Raw genomic sequence first — 18019 nt, 5'->3', positions numbered from 1 at the left:
CCATTTCCATCCATTTTCAACACCGCTTATCCAGGTTAGGGTCACGGGAGCTTATCCCAGCTGACTTCAGGCGAAAGGCGGACGACACCCTGAACTGGTCGCCAGTCAGTCGCAGGGCACATATAGACACAGACAACCATTCGCACTCACATTTACCCAGTCACTGAGTGGGAACTGATCCCACGCTGCCCACACCAAAGTCAGGCGAGTGCACCACTACACCATCAGTGACCCCCAACGACTGCCATTTATACATTTGTCTGCAGCGGAACTTTAACTGTGACCAGCTCCCAAGCTCCTTACAGATGAACATTACCTGTTTTTATTTACAGTATATATATATATATATTTATATATTTTAATTATTTTTCGTTTAGTTTTTAATTGTTGTATTAATTAGATTAAATATTTATATATATATATATATAATATATATAATTTTTCCATTTTATATATTTGTTGCTGTAAAATGAACAGGTCGTCAGCCATTTTGGTTTTAAGGTGCCATTTGGGGGGGGGGGGGGGGGGGGGATTTGGGCCATTTCCTGTTTAATTATTATTGAAATTATAGTTGATTAATTTTTTCCTCCCCAATTATTTACTTTTGCAATTGTTTACAGTTTTGCTTGGGTGGAGGTCTTTGCTCTACTATAAAAATATCTCGCGGTCAACATTTTATGCATTTGTGTTTTAAATACTGTGTGTTTCTGTGTGTGTGCGCGTAAGGCGTCGGGGGCGCCATGGCGAATGCCTCGCCAGACCTGGACAACGCAGACGCCCAGCGCCAGCTCAACAACAAGAACCGGCCTGTCAGCTCAGCATTTTGGGAAACAGAGTGCACCAGTGCTAAGCTGTTTGAGTGCTCCCGCATCAAAGCCCTGGCAGGTAATCGGAACCGTTCCACTAAGGCTGCGAGCGTTGTGGCCTTTTTCTGATTGTATTCCCCTCCACCCCCCGCCCTTCTGTAATAATTACAAAAGTACAAAGACCAATGAAAAAACATTTTTAAAAATCACAAGAAAACATTTTTTGAAAATAATTTTTAAAAACATTGCACCACGGGGCAAAATCTGAATCTAAAAAGTAATTTAACAAACCCATGTAAACTAATCGTGAAAATCAGCCTTATATGTTCTGTTCTTGTCAACAATGTGTACTACTTCCTGTCCCAATACATTTTGTCTAAATCCCCTCAGAGGAGCGAGACGCTGTCCAGAAGAAGACGTTCACCAAGTGGGTCAACTCCCACCTTGCCCGAGTGTCCTGCCGCATCTCAGACCTCTACAACGACCTGCGCGATGGCTATATGCTCACGCGGCTGCTGGAGGTCCTCAGTGGGGAGCTGCTGGTGAGAGCATTTGTGATGCTAATATGCTAACATGTGGCAAAATAGCAACTTGGGCCTGCTAAGCTCAAACAAGGCAACTTGTTGGGTGTTCAGTTCGAAGATATTTGAAAATGCTAACAATGCTACTATAATGCTAATACTGTAAATGGCTTGTATGCTAATATCGAGCATTCTAGCCAACTGAGTGAACATTACATATGACAAATATTATTAGCAACATGACAAGTGGCCGCCATCATTGTTGAATTTGTTCACATACATGAAACTTCAAATGCCTGTAAAATCCTGGGCCTTGATGAGCTTATTGATGGATGTTTGTAACTTAAACTTGCCAGTCAAATGGAGAAAGGGTTCCCCAGGTAATATAGCAGTTAAAATGAAAAGATCCAGTAGATATGTTGAGAAATAATGAGCTTATAATGAGCTTAAAGCTTAATTAGACATGTCTTGGACATGCTAAAAATGGAAATGCTAAAAATGCAAACAGCTAATATGCTAATATCTAACAACCCATTTAATGCTAACATGCTAATCGTTTGGTGCACTGATGTAATTTTTCTGGTTCTTCTGTTGATAAGCTTGTGGAGGGAGTAAATTATCAGGCCAAGAAATATGTTCAATTTTGTATTGAAGGGGAAATATTTTGCAAAACCAACCTCTGAACAGAATGATCTGTCTTCCTGTATCTGTGTCTCTCTATTCCCACAAAGTGTGGGGAGTTTCCATTTGTTATCTCAAGTGTATCGCTTTCAGCAGTGGCGCCACTAGGTGTATTTTATGGGGAGGCTTCAGCCCCCCTAAAAACTTCTCAAGCCCCCCCGAAAATATTTGGTAATATGTGTTAATGGTGAGGGTGATTTTCCTAGCCTCCCAACCTCAGTCAGGAAACCGGCAGCGCTAAGACTGACCCATGTGGATTATACATAATTTCCTGTAGTCGGAAACTAGTTTTAAAAGGATAATAAGACTGAATAAAATACAAAATGTTTGGTATGCTACCAAGTAACAAGTTAGCAACTTGGACCTGCCCAGCATTTTGAGGGAATTGGGCTTGGTCTTTAATTTAAATGATAATGCTAACAATGCAAACAATACTAACGGCTAATATTCAAACTACTGAAGCCTAATAACGTGTAGCATGCTAAAATGCTAATAGTTTGGTATGCTAACATATCGCAGGAAAGGCAATTGAAATCTGAACAAAGCTAACGGAGAGTGTGCTACTTAGATATTTAGAATTTGAACAGGATAACAGTTTGATATGCCAACATAACGCAAGGTGGGTAGATAAAGTGTTCAGGCAGACCCAAAAGGATTATATATTATTTCCTGTAGTCGGTCACTGCAGTACTTGAAAAGCCCAATGAGAGATGAGAAATCCTAACATGCTACCAATTGGTATTGGAAGCAAATGACAGGATTTTATTGACATTTCCTCGCCCCTCCAGCCAAGGCCTACGCGGGGCCGCATGCGCATCCACTCTCTGGAGAACGTGGACAAAGCCCTCCAGTTCCTCAAGGAGCAGAGGGTCCACCTTGAGAATGTGGGCTCACATGACATTGTGGATGGGAACCACCGCCTCACGTTGGGCCTCATCTGGACCATCATCCTCCGCTTCCAGGTACCATACAAGAAAGATACACCAGATATGCTGGAAGCCCAATGCTACCAGTTTGGCATGCTAACAAGGTACCAACTTGAGTGGGTATAGCACTTATAGCACTATCAGCATTATCCATTATACATATCCTTTTGTTTGGCACAATTTTAAAATCATAATTGGACGAAAATTCTAACATCCTAGTATGCTAAAATCTAGAAACCTATGAAATCTCTCTCTCTCTCACTATATATATATATATATATCTATTAGCATCACAAATGCTCTCACCAGCAGCTCCCCACTGAGGACCTCCCGCCTGTGTGGAGTTTGCATGTTCTCCCCGTGCCTGCGTGGGTTTTCTCCGGGCACTCTGGTTTCCTCCCACATCCCCAAAACATGCATGAATTGGAGACTCTAAATTGCCCGTAGGCATGACTGTGAGTGCGAAAGGTTGTTTGTTCCTATGTGCCCTGCGATTGGCTGGCAACCAGTTCAGGGTGTACCCCGCCTCCTGCCCGATGACAGCTGGGATAGGCTCCAGCACGCCCGCGACCCTAGTGAGGAGAAGCGGCTCAGAAAATGGATGGATGGATGGATGTGTATGTAATTATATATATCAGAATAAGAATGCTCTTTATTTGCCAAGTATGTCCAAGAAACACACAAGGAATTTGTCTTTCGGTAGTTGGAGCCACTCTAGTACGAGAACAGACAGTCAATTGACAGAGGACACTTTTGAGACATAAAAACAATCACTGAGCAATAAAGGGTTGCTAGTTATGCGGTAATGCCGGTACAAATATGTGTATATAGATGTATATATGTATGTATATGTGTATATATATGTATATGTATATGTATGTGTAGCATATTGTATTAGCATTGGCATTTTATTATATATATACACATATATATATATATATATATATATATATATATATATATATATATATATATATATGTATGTGTATATATAATAATAAAATAATCAAAAAAGAAATAATAAAATGACAATGCTAATACAATATGCTAACATTTTCCGACCTGTGTGGACTATTCATAGGGAAATATCTCAATACTATAATACTGCCCTTTATTATATGCCCAATGGAGTGACTAAACTGCTAAGATGCTAGAGGTTAGTATTGTAACATGCTAACGTTTACTGTAGTATGCTCATACCTAGCAGTAACCTGTGAAATATCTTTGATTATTATAAAGCCTAATCAGATTTTGTTGGGCGTGGTCACTAAAAGTATTTTTAACGGAAGAGCAAACCAACTGATAACATTGTTAGCATTTAAAATACTGTAGCTTTAGATAGCCTATATCTGCTGTTCAGTAAACTTAAAGATCTGTTTAATTTGGTTTTCATGTTGAGCTTTGATCTATGACCACTGCTGCTGTCGAGACTATAGTTGAAACCTCCCCCTAGGAAACCACAGATGCACAAATGCACAAATACACAACCCCCCTCCCTCTCAATGTAATAATAGTGACTGGCCATGTGGTGCCCCCAGGCTGAGCTGCATTTAGGGCCTCAAAACTGCCCCCTATCCCCCAAAATGAAAGTAATGAGCTGGCCTTGCAGCCACCCAATAAGCTGCTTGGTATTTTATGACTGTCAGTCACAGCTGCAGGGGTCTTTCTCGGCCTCACACAATGGAAAGGGTCCAAAACACACTATTTATGTATTCATTCATTCATTCATTCATCCATTTATTTATTTATATTTCATTTCATTTTATTTTATTTCGATAAAACCAAAAAATAAAGAAAAGATTGGATGGCGACCAGTTCAGTGTGTGCCCCGCCTCTCGCCCGAAGATAGCTGGGATAGGCTCCAGCACACCCGTGACCCTAGTGAGGATAAGTGGTACAGAAAATGAATGAATGAAAACATGAGATGGTGTCTTTTAATCATTATTTGTATTATTTTGGGCTGAATATAAAAAGTACCATGTATAGATCAAATGTTTAAAAAATGAAACAAAAAAATTGAAAAAGGAGATGTCTTCTTATTGATATTAGTTCCATTGTATTTATGTATTGTTTTATATTTTGCCATAAATGGATATTTAAAAAAATACAATAAATACATCAAATATACAAAATAAAAAGCAAGAAATAGAATGAAAAAATATGGCGTTGTTTATATTTCATCTATTTTATTTCTAATATATGACTGCAACGATCCTTAAAACAAATATGAAAAATAAATTAAGTATTGAAATAACAGTTTTTTAGTTCTTATTACTGCGATTGGCTGGCAACCAGTTCAGGGTGTACCCCGCCTCCTACCCGATGATAGCTGGGATAGGCTCCAGCACGCCTGCGACCCTAGTGAGGAGAAGCGGCTCAGAAAATGGTTGGATGGATAGTTCTTATTATTTATTTGATTTATTATTATTATTATTGTATAAATGTTAAAAAAAATTCCAGTCCCTATTTTTGTTTTAAACTCCACTTTCACTTGATCTCATGACAACTGTAACATACTGTACAACCAAAACTACATCACAGTGATGATGTGTGATGCTGGTTGGTCCAGGGTGGTCCCGACCTTCTCTCTTTATTATACATTAGTGGGACATGTCAGTAAAATACTTAATGGTATCATCTGGACCCTTGCGTGGCTTCCCACCATCTCAGGGGGATTCCCTATTCTGATGTGAGGTGGACACATGTAATGAGCCACATGGACTGTGTGTCTATACTTTATCTCCTTTTTCATATTATCAGGCTACATGCTAATATGGTTATGAAGCAGCCATGGGGTCAACATTATTTTATTTATTTATTTGTGTTTATTTCAAACATGTGCATGTAATGTAACTACAACCGCTGTTGAATTATTGATCAAGATAAACTGAATGAATGTAAATTAACAATAAAATAAAGGGGTAAAACTAAATATATAATCCATCCATCCATCCAATAAAATAAAATAAATGTAAACAAGTAAATACATAGAGAACTGATCAGTTTTAGAATAATAATAAAGTAATCCATAAATAAATAAAAAACAATAATATAATAAAATTTAAATAAATTATATGTACATTTTAAAAAATGTGTAGTATGTACCACATATAAATATACAAGTTTAAAAAATAATTACATTAATATATAATACAGTTTAAAATTCTAATTTAAAAAAGAAAAACAATCCTTCATGTACCTTAAAAGGCACTGTATAAATTGTTTTTAATTATATTGTTAATATTATTAATAATAGTACTAGTAGTATGTATCATAAATGAATCAATGAATGTGCAGTGTAGGAACCTATACAGAACTACTGATATATTATAGGATGCAAAACAATACAAAATACTGTATAGTAGTATTGTATATTCAGGTTTAGAAAAAATATATATGTACTGCATGTCACCTACATACATCACATACATAACCATACAGGGGTCCATACATACTTTACCACATATTTCCTTGCAGCTCTTTCTTATAGAAAGTCAACTGGAGCTGGAGGAAATGTATGGGTCTTTTTGTAAGGAACAATTTCTTCTCGCACTTCTTGTTTCCACCTTTCCTCTTTGTGCTAAAAGTAGTGAGCTTGGACAGCACTTTGATAAAGTAGATGAGGAACAGGAGGAGGGGGCGGTGGAGCGAGTAACTATACGTTATTTAGAGAAGCATACAGTAAATAGGAGCACACTTGCAATCATATCAAGTGTTTAAGTCAAAATGACACAAAGGAGCCTAGTGGCCCTTAATCCAACCGTGTTTTGGAGAAGGGGAGAGCTTGCTATTTGGACGTTCTTCAATATAACATTGGGTAAATAGCCACATGCTGCTTTACCCAGGCATTGGTATCTGAACACATAAGAAATAATGGAAGATATATTATTTTATGCAGGATAAAATAATTAAATAGAACGTTTGTTTAAAGGGAACATTTTAGGGGAAATTGGCTCTTTAATGTCTTGTATGCCAACAGTTATGTGTTTAGAGTGGGGGAAATTCACAAACACATCTTGATTATTTCTGAAAATGCGGCTATGAGCAAGATATTCAGAATTGCACCGGATTGTGACATCACAATGGGGCAAATTAACATAATAACCATCCCTTCACCGAATTTATCAGCCAATGAATTTGCAGCTAGGCTGGCTGATGTTCCAAAGCACAAGAAGCATTTTGATGTGCCGGGCTAAGCACTATCATTTCAAAAGCCAAAATATTAACAGAGCTGCAGTGCTCAGAATGATTAGCTAACAGTGTTACGCATTAGCTCCTGACAATAATGTTATAGTAATTTTTGGCTAAGTTGTCAACGTGAGCCTGGGGAGTGTTTATGTCCCCACTACACTAATTGACAAGCTTATTTCCGTGTCTTGGTGATGCAATGCTGCGGTGATTATGCAGTTGGAACTGGCTTTAAAGGTAGAGTTGTTTGTGTATATGTTAAAATGTCTGTAAGACCTGATAGTAGAATATTATTAAAATTATCTTTTGAAAATGCATCCCTCTCTGGCACCATCTTATGCCTCAAATTTAATTCCAACAAGAATAGCCTTTTTGAGACTATTGTGGCAGAAGGAGTGACCGAGGGGTGTTCCATTCACATGCACACATATACACACCAGAGCCTCGCGGGGACGGCACAGGCTCGCGCAGGCTTGTTTTTATGGCCGAATTAGAGTATTTACCTCTGGTTAGCTAGTTAAAAAGAAGGACTGAGACATGTTTGGGGAATAAACAAAGGTTAAGGAGGAGGGTAAACAAAGGCTTTGCTAAAAGAAGAGCTGGCACTGGGGGGGAGTGAGAATCATCGTGTACTTAGCCAGCACTTTAGGACTGACGCGGAATCATGGTTTTATATTTTAAACAACCTCTAGTTTTTTTACACAGTTGTTCTAAGAGTCACTGAAGGTCATCTGTCTTCTGTGTCCGAGGGAGAGTTGTGTATCATCATTGTTGCTGTGCTTTGCACAGATCCAGGTGATCAAGATCGCCACAGCGGACAACAGAGAGACGCGCTCGGCCAAGGATGCTCTGCTGCTCTGGTGCCAGATGAAGACTGCCGGGTGAGTGAGAAGTCCACATCACAGCTAACAAACTTAACCACTTTTTGTTATGTATTTTTATTTATTTTGCTTTTTAGGTATCCAGAGGTGAACATCCAGAACTTCACCAGCTGCTGGAGGGATGGCCTTGCCTTCAACGCGCTCATTCACAGACACAGGTGGACTTAGCATACGAGCATAAAAATTTGTTATGTTTACATTTTAACTAATTGTCCCTTCTTATACATGAGCTGCACATGCACAATATAAACAGATCCACCAAAAAGTAAATTATTTTGCCCCATGTGTCGAGAAATAAGGTCACCAACATATTATAAACAGTTCTCAGGGTGACGTTATGCCGAGACGGCGTCTTTTTAGTTGTATTATTGTTTTATTAATTTTACGTTTGTTTTATATGTAATTATTATTTCTATTTTTATATTTTGAACAAGTTTTAAATAATATATTTGTAATTGTGAATTAAATAGAAATTTGTTGTCTTTTATTATTATTTATTGCATTCATATTTATTCAATTTTTATTTTTCATTTCTTAATAAATATTGAAGAAAATGCATAATTAATAACATATATTTAAGAGTGAAATCAAATTAATTACATATATAAATATAAATAGAAAAAGAAAATGAAATGGGAGATGGTGTCATTTATTTTATTTGTTATTTTTCAGTGTTTTGTATATAAATGTATATTTTTTACTAGTAGATTCTGACGTAGTCGTTCCGCAGTGTTGAATGTATCCATGTTTACATTATCGCTATTTGTTTCACCCAATCTGCCTCTTCATTCATTCTTTCTCCACAATAGTCCTTTTTATATTTGCTTAGGCTCCACTTTCACTTGATCTAAATGACAAGTAAAGGTACCTCTCTAAACAGCCTCCCCCATCTACAATTGAGTAAAAGCATTTGTGGGAATATGTTATATAGAGTTATGCATGCAGGTTAAGCGGACGTTAAAAAGTGAGGCCTCTCTGAAGAGTGACCTACTTGCTTCCTCTTTACTTCAGACCGGATCTGATTGAGTTCCAAAAGCTGACTAGATCCAATGCCACTCACAACCTGCAGCAGGCCTTCAATGTTGCTGAGCAGAACCTGGGCCTCACCAAGCTGCTGGACCCTGAGGGTGAACACTGGACCTCATTCTTGTCAATCATTCACTTATAAGTGATCTATAAATAACTGAGGTAACATTTCTTCGTGTGCAGACGTGAACACTGAGAACCCAGATGAAAAGTCCATTATCACTTACGTGGTCTCCTACTACCACTACTTCTCCAAAATGAAGGCTCTTATAGTGGAGGGCAAAAGAGTCGGCAAGGTACCAAGTGGTTAATTCCATCCCCGCTCCAAATGTTTTTGGATCTGACTGGTCATCGTTTGCGTCAGGTCCTGGACAACTGCATTGAGGCAGAGAAGCTGGTGGGCCGTTACGAGGCGCTGGCGTCAGATCTGCTGAACTGGATCGAGAAGACCATTGCTGTCATTGGCAACCAGAAGTTTGCCAACTCGCTGACAGGTGTTCAGCAGCAGCTGCAGGCCTTCACCACCTATTGCACCGTCGAGAAGCCCATCAAGTGAGTTAAATGACTTATATATTCACAGTCTACTTCCTTGAAGGAGATATATTATGCAAAAGTGACTTTTTAATAACCTATACACAAATGTTTATAGTTTGATCACTGTAATGTGGAGAACCCCCAAATACCTCTGCCCAAGTCCAACAAGGATCCGGGTGGTACTAATGCAAGGCCCATACCTAAAAATGTGGGTGTAGATGTTAGATTCATCCATGTATGACCTTCTTTAAAAAAAAAAAAATTTTAATTTTTAACTTTAACGATGCAAGGATAGTCGAAACAGCTAAAATCTCAGCCTGGACACTTGCCAACATGCAAGAGGCAATTAGGACGTATTATTGGAAAGTTCATCCATACAAATGTGAGTGTCGACGGTAGATTCATCCATGTATGACTTTCAGTTGAGAAGTTACTTCCAACCGTATGAATCCGTGGCTATCCAAAACAGCTAAAATCTCAGCTGCATGTTTCCCTATGTCCTAGAAGGACACGGGTGGTCCCATCAGAAAGCTTTCCCCTTCATCCCTTATCACTTTCTGTTCAAAAGTTATTTCCAATCATCACGATCCATGGATATCCAAAATATGCCAAATCACAAGTCAGTACTTCCCAAAGTTCTCGATGTACGCCGGTACAATACGTGCAGGTTTGTCATAAAATAAGGAACCATATTTGACAGCTCACTTCTAAGGCAGCTGAACAATGTAATTTTGTGTTTGTGATCACCAGGCGGCTCTATGTTGAGTGTAAGTTGGACAGCAGCCATCATGATAGTCATAAGACTTTGATTACTACATTCAAAACACATCTGTTGAATGCAATTGCTCCTCTTTTCATTTTTGGGGAGCATAACTATTTCCACCAACCTTTTTAGCTTGTTTGGCAGTGAAGCTTTTTTTGGCTGACTGAGGTATGCAATTAATAGACTTTCTCCAATGCCATGTAAAGGCAATGGCATTAGCCACCGTATCTGAACTTGAGTCAGTCGTAAACACCTCCCTCATAGCATCAGAAATGACATCCCATGTCAAGATAACTTTTACTGTAGGTTCCAGGAGAAGGGGAACCTGGAGGTCCTTCTGTTCACCATCCAAAGCAAACTGAGAGCCAACAACCAGAAAGCCTACGTGCCTCACGACGGGAAACTCATCTCCGACATCAACAAGGTGGTCTTACAAGATATCACCCATTTTATGTTCATTTACCAGTTAACCTCACTTAGCTTCTTGCCAGGCATGGGAGTGGCTGGAAAAGGCAGAGCACGAGAGGGGCGTGGCCCTGCGCAAGGAGCTGATTCGCCAGGAGAAGCTGGAGCTGCTGGCTCAGCGCTTTGACCACAAGACCACCATGAGACAAGCGTGGCTCAATGAGAACCAGAGGCTTGTGTCGCAGGTACCGTGAAAACACCCAAACATTCGGGTCAGAGGATTATTGATGTCATAGAATGAAGTGATAGTGCTGGAAAGCTCACCCCTGAAAATTTGGGTGCAGAGCCTAGATTTTTCCCTCTATGAATTTCTATTCAAACGTTATTTCCAACCGTAACCATACGTGAATAGCTGACACAGCTAAAAATCTTGGCTCAGACGTTTCCATACGTCAAGAATTCAAGTGGTACCTTTGGAAAGCTCACTCGTAAAAATATTTCAAGGTAGGAGTTAGAGTCATCCCTGCATGACTTTCAGTTAAAAAGTAATTTCTAACGATCTGTGGATAGCCGAAACACCTGAAATCACAGGTTGGATACTTCCTGACATGATGGAAAGACACGGGTGTTACCACTGGAAAACTTACATCTACAAATATGGGTCTAGAAACTGTAATCTGTGGATATCTGAAACAGCCTAAATGACACGTCCTGATGACAAAGAACGAAACAGGTGGGACCACTGGAAAGCTCAGCCCTCAATATATCAGTGTAGCTGTTAAGAGTTGGCCTGATATGACTTTACATCATCTTAGAAGGAAAGGGGTCGCACCACTGGAACACTCACCCCTAGAAATGTGTGTGTAGAAGCTAGGTACATCCAGGACTTGACATTAACGTTTTTGTGCACCAGCCTCTGTGGCTAGTGGTTTCTCAGTGTTACCAGCCATTAAAGCATTTTCCCTAGTTACACTTGTGTTGCTGGGTAATTATCCTGATCAAAATACATTCGTAATCGGGGGAGAGGGCCTCGGGTGTGTGGATGTTCTCAGAAATTTTAAATGTGGGGTTGAAGTTGGAATCACCAGTATATGACTTTACGTTCAAAGGTAATTTCCCAAACTAATGATATTAAACACCCTAAATCCCAAGCTTGGACACAAAGGGGGGTATTGAGGGTAGAAGTTTTAACAGATCCAAAATGGTGCTCAAGATGTTCTCTGTGCCCTCTAGGACAACTTTGGTTACGATCTCCCCGCGGTAGAGGCGGCCATGAAGAAGCACGAGGCCATCGAGGCAGACATCGCCTCGTACGAGGAACGGATCGGCGTGGTAGTGGAGCTGGCTGCCGAGATGGAAGTGGAGAGCTACTATGACATTCGCCGCATCTTGGCCCGCAAGGAGAACATCCTTGGACAGTGGAGTCTGCTGAAGGAGTTGGTGGCGGGCAGGCGGACCCGGCTGGAGAAGAACCTGACCTTGCAGAAGACCTTTCAGGACATGGTCTACATGATTGACTGGATGGAGGACACACAGGTAGCTGAGGGTCTAGAACATGGGTGGCCAAAATTATGTGCTCAAGGGCCTCAATTGATTTTTTATTTTGAACCCTGCATATTCGCTGATCTGCATTTCCGAGTTTACCCATTTACTGATTTGTTTTTTCAAAATATATCCCATTATTTGTGGAAATGTCCAAATTTCATGGTTTTTTTGTACCCGATCGCCCACTCATTTACGTTTTTTTGAAAAAGGTTTTTCATGGCAGTTATTTTCCAATGTTTACTATTCGTGGTCCGCCTCTACTCCCGCAAATAGTGGAGGTCCACTGTAAATGTGAATATACAGTAAATATTAAACAATGAAATAATTATATAATCCATCCATCCATTTTCCGTACTGCTTCTTGTCACTCGGGTCGCGGGCATGCTGGAGCCTATCCCAGCTATCGTCGGGCGAGAGGTGGGGTACACCCTGAACTGGTCGCCAGCCAATCGCAGGGCATATACAAACAAACAACCATTCGAACTCACATTCGCACCGACGGGCAATTTAGAGTATTCAATCAACCTACCACGCATTTTTTTGGAATTTGGGAGGAAACTGGAGTACCCAGAAAACCCGGGTCCTCAGAACTGTGAGGCTGACGCTCTAACCAGTCGTCCACTGTGTGCCTAATTATATAATCCTATTTTTAAAATAGTTTCATTTATAATGTATTGAATTATTTAACCAATTATTTAATAAAAATGTAAAATGTTGAAATCTTTATCTGAGTATTTTTATTTGCTGTACAGTAAATTAACGAATTACATTCATTCATTTTCCATACCGCTTATCCTCATGAGGCTTGCGGGCATGCTGGCGCCTATCCCAGCTATCTTTGGGCGAGAGGTGGGGTACACACTGAATTGGTCGCCAGCCAATCGCAGGGCCCAATTACATTATGGAACAAAATTGGGGGAAAAAAAAGTTAACTGTAATGTCACTTTTTATCTTACTAATTTTATTTCATTATTTAAAATAAATAATCAATTATTGGGCGGCAAGGTGGACGACTGGTTAGAGCGTCAGCCTCACAGTTCTGAGGACCCGGGTTCAATCCCCAGCCCCACTTGTGTTGAGTTTGCATGTTCTCCCCGTGCCTGCGTGGGTTTTCTCCGGGCACGCCGGTTTCCTCCCACATCCCACAAACATGCATTAATTGGAGACTAAATTGCCCATAGGTGTGACTGTGAGTGCGAATGGTTGTTTGTTTGTATGTGCCCTGCAATTGGCTGGCAACCAGTTCAGGGTGTACCTCGCCTCCTGCCCGATGATAGCTGGGATAGGCTCCAGCACGCCCGCGACTCTAGTGAGGAGAAGCGGCTCAGAAAATGGATGGATGGAATCAATTATTGAATTAAATGTATCCATCCATCCATCCATTTCCTTTACCGCTTTATCCTCACTCGGGTCGCGGGTGTGCTGGAGCCTATCCCAGCTATCTTCGGGCGGGAGGCAGGGTACACCCTAAACCGGTCGCCAGCCAATCGCAGGGCACACTAAACAACCATTCGCACTCACAATCACACCTACGGCCAATTTAGAGTCTCCAATCAACCTACCACGCATGTTTTTGGGATGTGGGAGGAAACCGGAGTGCCCGGAGAAAACCCACCCAGGCACGGGTAGAACATGCAAACTCCACACAGGCGGGGCCGGGATTTGAACCCAGCACTGGGAGGCGGATGTGCTAACCAGTCGTCCACCGTGCCGGGGAATTAAATAAAAAAATGTTTTAAATATATTTGTAAAATTGTTTATTGATTGAGTTCGGGGCCATACTTTGCCCACACTTTGTCTAGAACCTTAAAAGTCCATCCATCTGCCTGATGTTCCTCACCTCGCTCAAATTTCCCTCGCAGGCCCAACTGCTGTCCAAGGATTTTGGGAAGCATCTTCTGCAGGTGGATGACCTGCTGCAGAAGCACAGCCTGCAGGAGGCTGACATTGGGGTGCAGGCTGAGAGGGTCGAAATGCTTAATTCTGCTGCGCTCAAATTCACCAGCATCGAGGGTATACGTGCATTAATTTCCCACATAGAGGATAGCCAGCAGGAAATGATGATCCCGCGTCCTAGTGAGAGTCGTGATTGGCCGTCTTGTTGTTGTCGTCTCCTAGGTTACCAGCCGTGCGATCCGCAGGTGATCTGTAACAGGGTCAATCACGTGTCGTCTTGCCTGGAGGAACTAAAGGAGTTGGCGGCCAAGCGGCGCTCCGAGCTGGAAGACTCCAGGCAGCTGTGGGCCTTCTTGGAGGTCTGAGACAGAGGCTCAACTTCTATGCTAACATGCTAAAATGCCAACATGCATTCTCCAAACAGGAATTGGAGGAGTCTGAAGCGTGGATCCGGGAGAAGAGTTCCATCCTGGAAGCTCAGGGTTATGGGAAAGGCTTGAGTAGTGTCCTCAAGTTACTCCAGAAACATAAGACCCTTGCCGGAGAACTGATGGCTCACCGAGCCTTGCTGGAGGTCTGTGAGTGTGTGTGTGAGTGTGTGTGTGTGCGTGTACGTGTATTTGTCCTATTACCTCTGCTAAGCAAGAATGGAACAAGGATAGAGGTTTTCAAATATGAAACCCTAACGTGATACCTTGACCCTGACTGGAAACACCAAGTCGAAACCCTAACTGAAACTTTTAAACCCTAACCCAAACTTCAAACCCTAATTTGACACCCTAACCCAAGCTTGAAACCATAACCCACGATTTAAACCCAAATTTGAAACTAACCCAGTCTTGCAACTCTCGCTTGAAACCCTAACCCAGGCTTATCACCCCAATTTGAAACCCAAACCTTGTCTTGAAACCCAAATCCAGATTTAAACCCCTTGTTTCAAACATCATTTCAAACCCTAACCCAGGTTTGAAACCGTAATTTCAACCTTGAAACTAGGCTTGAAACCCTCACCCAAACCTAAATTGAAAACATAACCCCTGTTTAAAACTCTAACATGAAACTAAAAACCAGACTAATTTGAAGTTCCTACCCCAGGCTGGCAACTCTACATTCAAACACTAATACTGGCATGAAACCCTGATTTTGAAACCCCTAACCCTTGTCACCCCAACCCTGTCTTGACAGTCTCTGGCTTCAAACCTTTGCTTGAAACCTTCAGCCAGTCTTGAAATCCTAACCCATAAACCCCTAAACTGAATGGCTCAGTGTGATAATGTGGGAACATCTCCAGGCGACCATCCAGCGGGGTCACCAGATCCTGAATGAGAAGAGCTTGGGCACGGCAGGCATCCAGGAGCGCATCCTGGACGTGACTGACGAGTGGACACGGCTGGAAGAACAAGCGGCCCAGCGCCTCGGGCACCTACAGGAGGCGGTCAACTTCTTCCAGTTCTCTACCGAGACGGATGACCTGGTGGTGTGGCTGCAGGACTCTTACCGCCTGGTGTCCAGCGATGATTTCGGCCATGATGAGTACTCAACATGCTCGCTGCTCAAAAAGCACCGAGGCGTCAGCGAGGACATCGACAAGCACCGGCTGCACATTGTGGCTGTGCGCAAACACATGGGGGCTCTGCCACTGCGCTACCGAGACCAAGAGGTGGGTGGGGCTAAAATACACACAGGGCCAATTTTACTAAACGATTGAGCATGCAAAAACGGGTGCAAACTTGATTGTCCACCTAAACAGATGCGGAAGCTGATCTACAAACTGGGCGCACCCAGGACTGCATCTGTCATATGGGGAAAATTACTGTTCAGTTAATTTTGCGCATTCAGGGAGGTGTATATGTAAATAGATTAATTTAACATCTGCAATGTGATTGATTGAAACTGAGATGAATTGTGATGGCTGATTTTGTGCCATTAAATATCACGTCTGAAAAACTAGTATCAACAGGCACTGTGGCATAGGCAAAATAAGAGGCAACAGGACGAATGGATGTTGGAATGCTCATGTAAAAGAAACAAAAATGATCTTGACATATCATCTATTCAGCAATGTAATTTTGGAGCTTCTGAATGAGCTAAGGGCTGACTTGGAGTCAGTCACAAGAAGGAGTAACGCCATAATACCAATGACAAAACTCCTTTAAGCTCTGCACTTCCTTGCGTCTGGGTCATTTCAGTGCACTGTGGAAATTGGTGCTGGCCTCTCCAAGAGCAGTTTTCTGGTGTGTTGGCCCAAGTTTTGAACTCAGTGTTACACAGAATAGACAGATACATCGACTTCCCACGTACTTGGGACAAGTTAAATCAACCAAAACGTGGCTTTTATGTGCTTGCTGTCTTTCCCAAAATTATTGGAGTGATAGATTTTCTTTTCTGTAACTAAGTGATACAGTATGTTTGTTTGGCTCTTCCATTACCACTTTCAATTGCATCACTTAAAACTAAATTTTTTGCTTGCATTGATCACCTAAATGTTGCATGGTGAAAGCCATCAGAGCAACCTAAATTGGAAAACCCTTTTTTCAATACCGCTTTCTCCACCACTTTTACACCTGTTGCTAACAGTGCTACAATCTATTAAGGGTAGAGAACACACAATTTAGTGTCCGCCGTTTGGCATCTTAGTAATTAATAATGCTACTAATACGTCTAATAATAACACAATATTATTTATTAGTGTTATAATTATTATTATTACTATTGTTTTTTCGTAGTGGTAGTAGTAATAGTATTGAAATAATATTATTTCAAGTGCCTTTCAAGAAACCTAAGGACTGAACAATAAAAAAGTGGCTAAAATCACAAAGAGATAAAATAAACAAAATAATGCAAAATTGGGCTGAGGGAGGGACGGAGGAAACCGGTATTGTGAAGATGGAAGTATAATGACCGTGTAATGTTATTGCTATGGGAGTGAAATGAGAGCGAGCTGTCAAGGATGACACCCAGACTCTTAACCTGAGGGGAAGGGGAGACAGGAATTGTCAATTGTGAGGGTGAAGCTGTCAGCCTTCGAAAGTGTGGTTTCGGTTCTGATGAGGAGAAGTTTAGTTTTATTGCCGTTAAGTTGCAAGAAGTTGAAGGTGAGCCAGGATTTGAATTCTGAAAGACATGAGGTAAGGGAATCGTGAGGAAGTGTTGAACTTGGTGGACCAGAGATGTAGAGCTGGGTGTCATCCACGAAGCAGTGGGAGAAAATATTGTATTTACGGAAAATATTACTTCAGGAAGGAAGTAAATTATGAAAACTAGGGACCCAAGAGTGGAACCCTGGGGAATGCCTGATTTAAAAGATTTGAGCTGAATGAACTGGTAGCAGTTGGAGCGATATGAGTGGAACCAGTGGAGAGGCGTGTGGGAAATACAAGTGGCCGAGAATCTGCTGAGGAGAATAGCTTGTAAAATGGTATCAAATGCTGCGGACAAGTCGAGCAGGATGAGGATGGAAAGAAGTCTGGAATCAGGAGCAATGAGGAGGTTGTTTTTTATTTTAAGAAGAGCCGTCTTTGTGCTATGGCACGGTTCGGAAGCCAGCATGGAAGGGCTCATGGAGATTGTTGTGGGTAAGGTGAGAGTGGAGTAATTCAGGTCTTTACAGGGGTTATGGATCACTATTGTTATCTTCCAACATTACCTCTTACGCTTGCTTCCAGTATTAGCTTCAATGTTAGTTTCTTAAGTTGGCTTTCATTGTTAGCATCTTAAGTTAGATTCCAACTTTAGTGGTATCAACTACTTTGTTACTTTCCACCACTGTATACGTATTTCTGAAAAAAAAGTTGTATGTTTCTGGAAAAAGTTGTGTGGGAACTGAAAAATCGGCAAGGGTTTACTG

The 18019-nt window shown here is 41.2% G+C and overlaps 1 protein-coding gene across 1 annotated transcript in view; it reads left to right on the top strand.

Moving 5' to 3' along the window:
- LOC133404854 (spectrin beta chain, non-erythrocytic 4-like) overlaps positions 1-18019 on the top strand; it is a 69444-nt gene that overhangs the window by 5357 nt on the left and 46068 nt on the right. Inside the window, 15 exon segments of the mRNA XM_061681274.1 lie at positions 727-885; positions 1197-1348; positions 2797-2970; positions 7912-8003; positions 8081-8161; positions 9015-9130; positions 9213-9325; positions 9394-9581; positions 10633-10750; positions 10818-10976; positions 11965-12267; positions 14139-14289; positions 14395-14531; positions 14597-14746; positions 15464-15832. Coding sequence (XP_061537258.1) covers positions 741-885; positions 1197-1348; positions 2797-2970; positions 7912-8003; positions 8081-8161; positions 9015-9130; positions 9213-9325; positions 9394-9581; positions 10633-10750; positions 10818-10976; positions 11965-12267; positions 14139-14289; positions 14395-14531; positions 14597-14746; positions 15464-15832 — 2448 coding nt within the window. The 5' untranslated portion in view covers positions 727-740.

This window comes from Phycodurus eques, chromosome 7, assembly GCF_024500275.1.
Source record: "Phycodurus eques isolate BA_2022a chromosome 7, UOR_Pequ_1.1, whole genome shotgun sequence".
Taxonomy (NCBI): Eukaryota; Metazoa; Chordata; class Actinopteri; order Syngnathiformes; family Syngnathidae; genus Phycodurus; species Phycodurus eques.
Note: the sequence above shows the minus strand (reverse complement) of the source record. Positions and strands in the feature narration are given on the sequence as shown.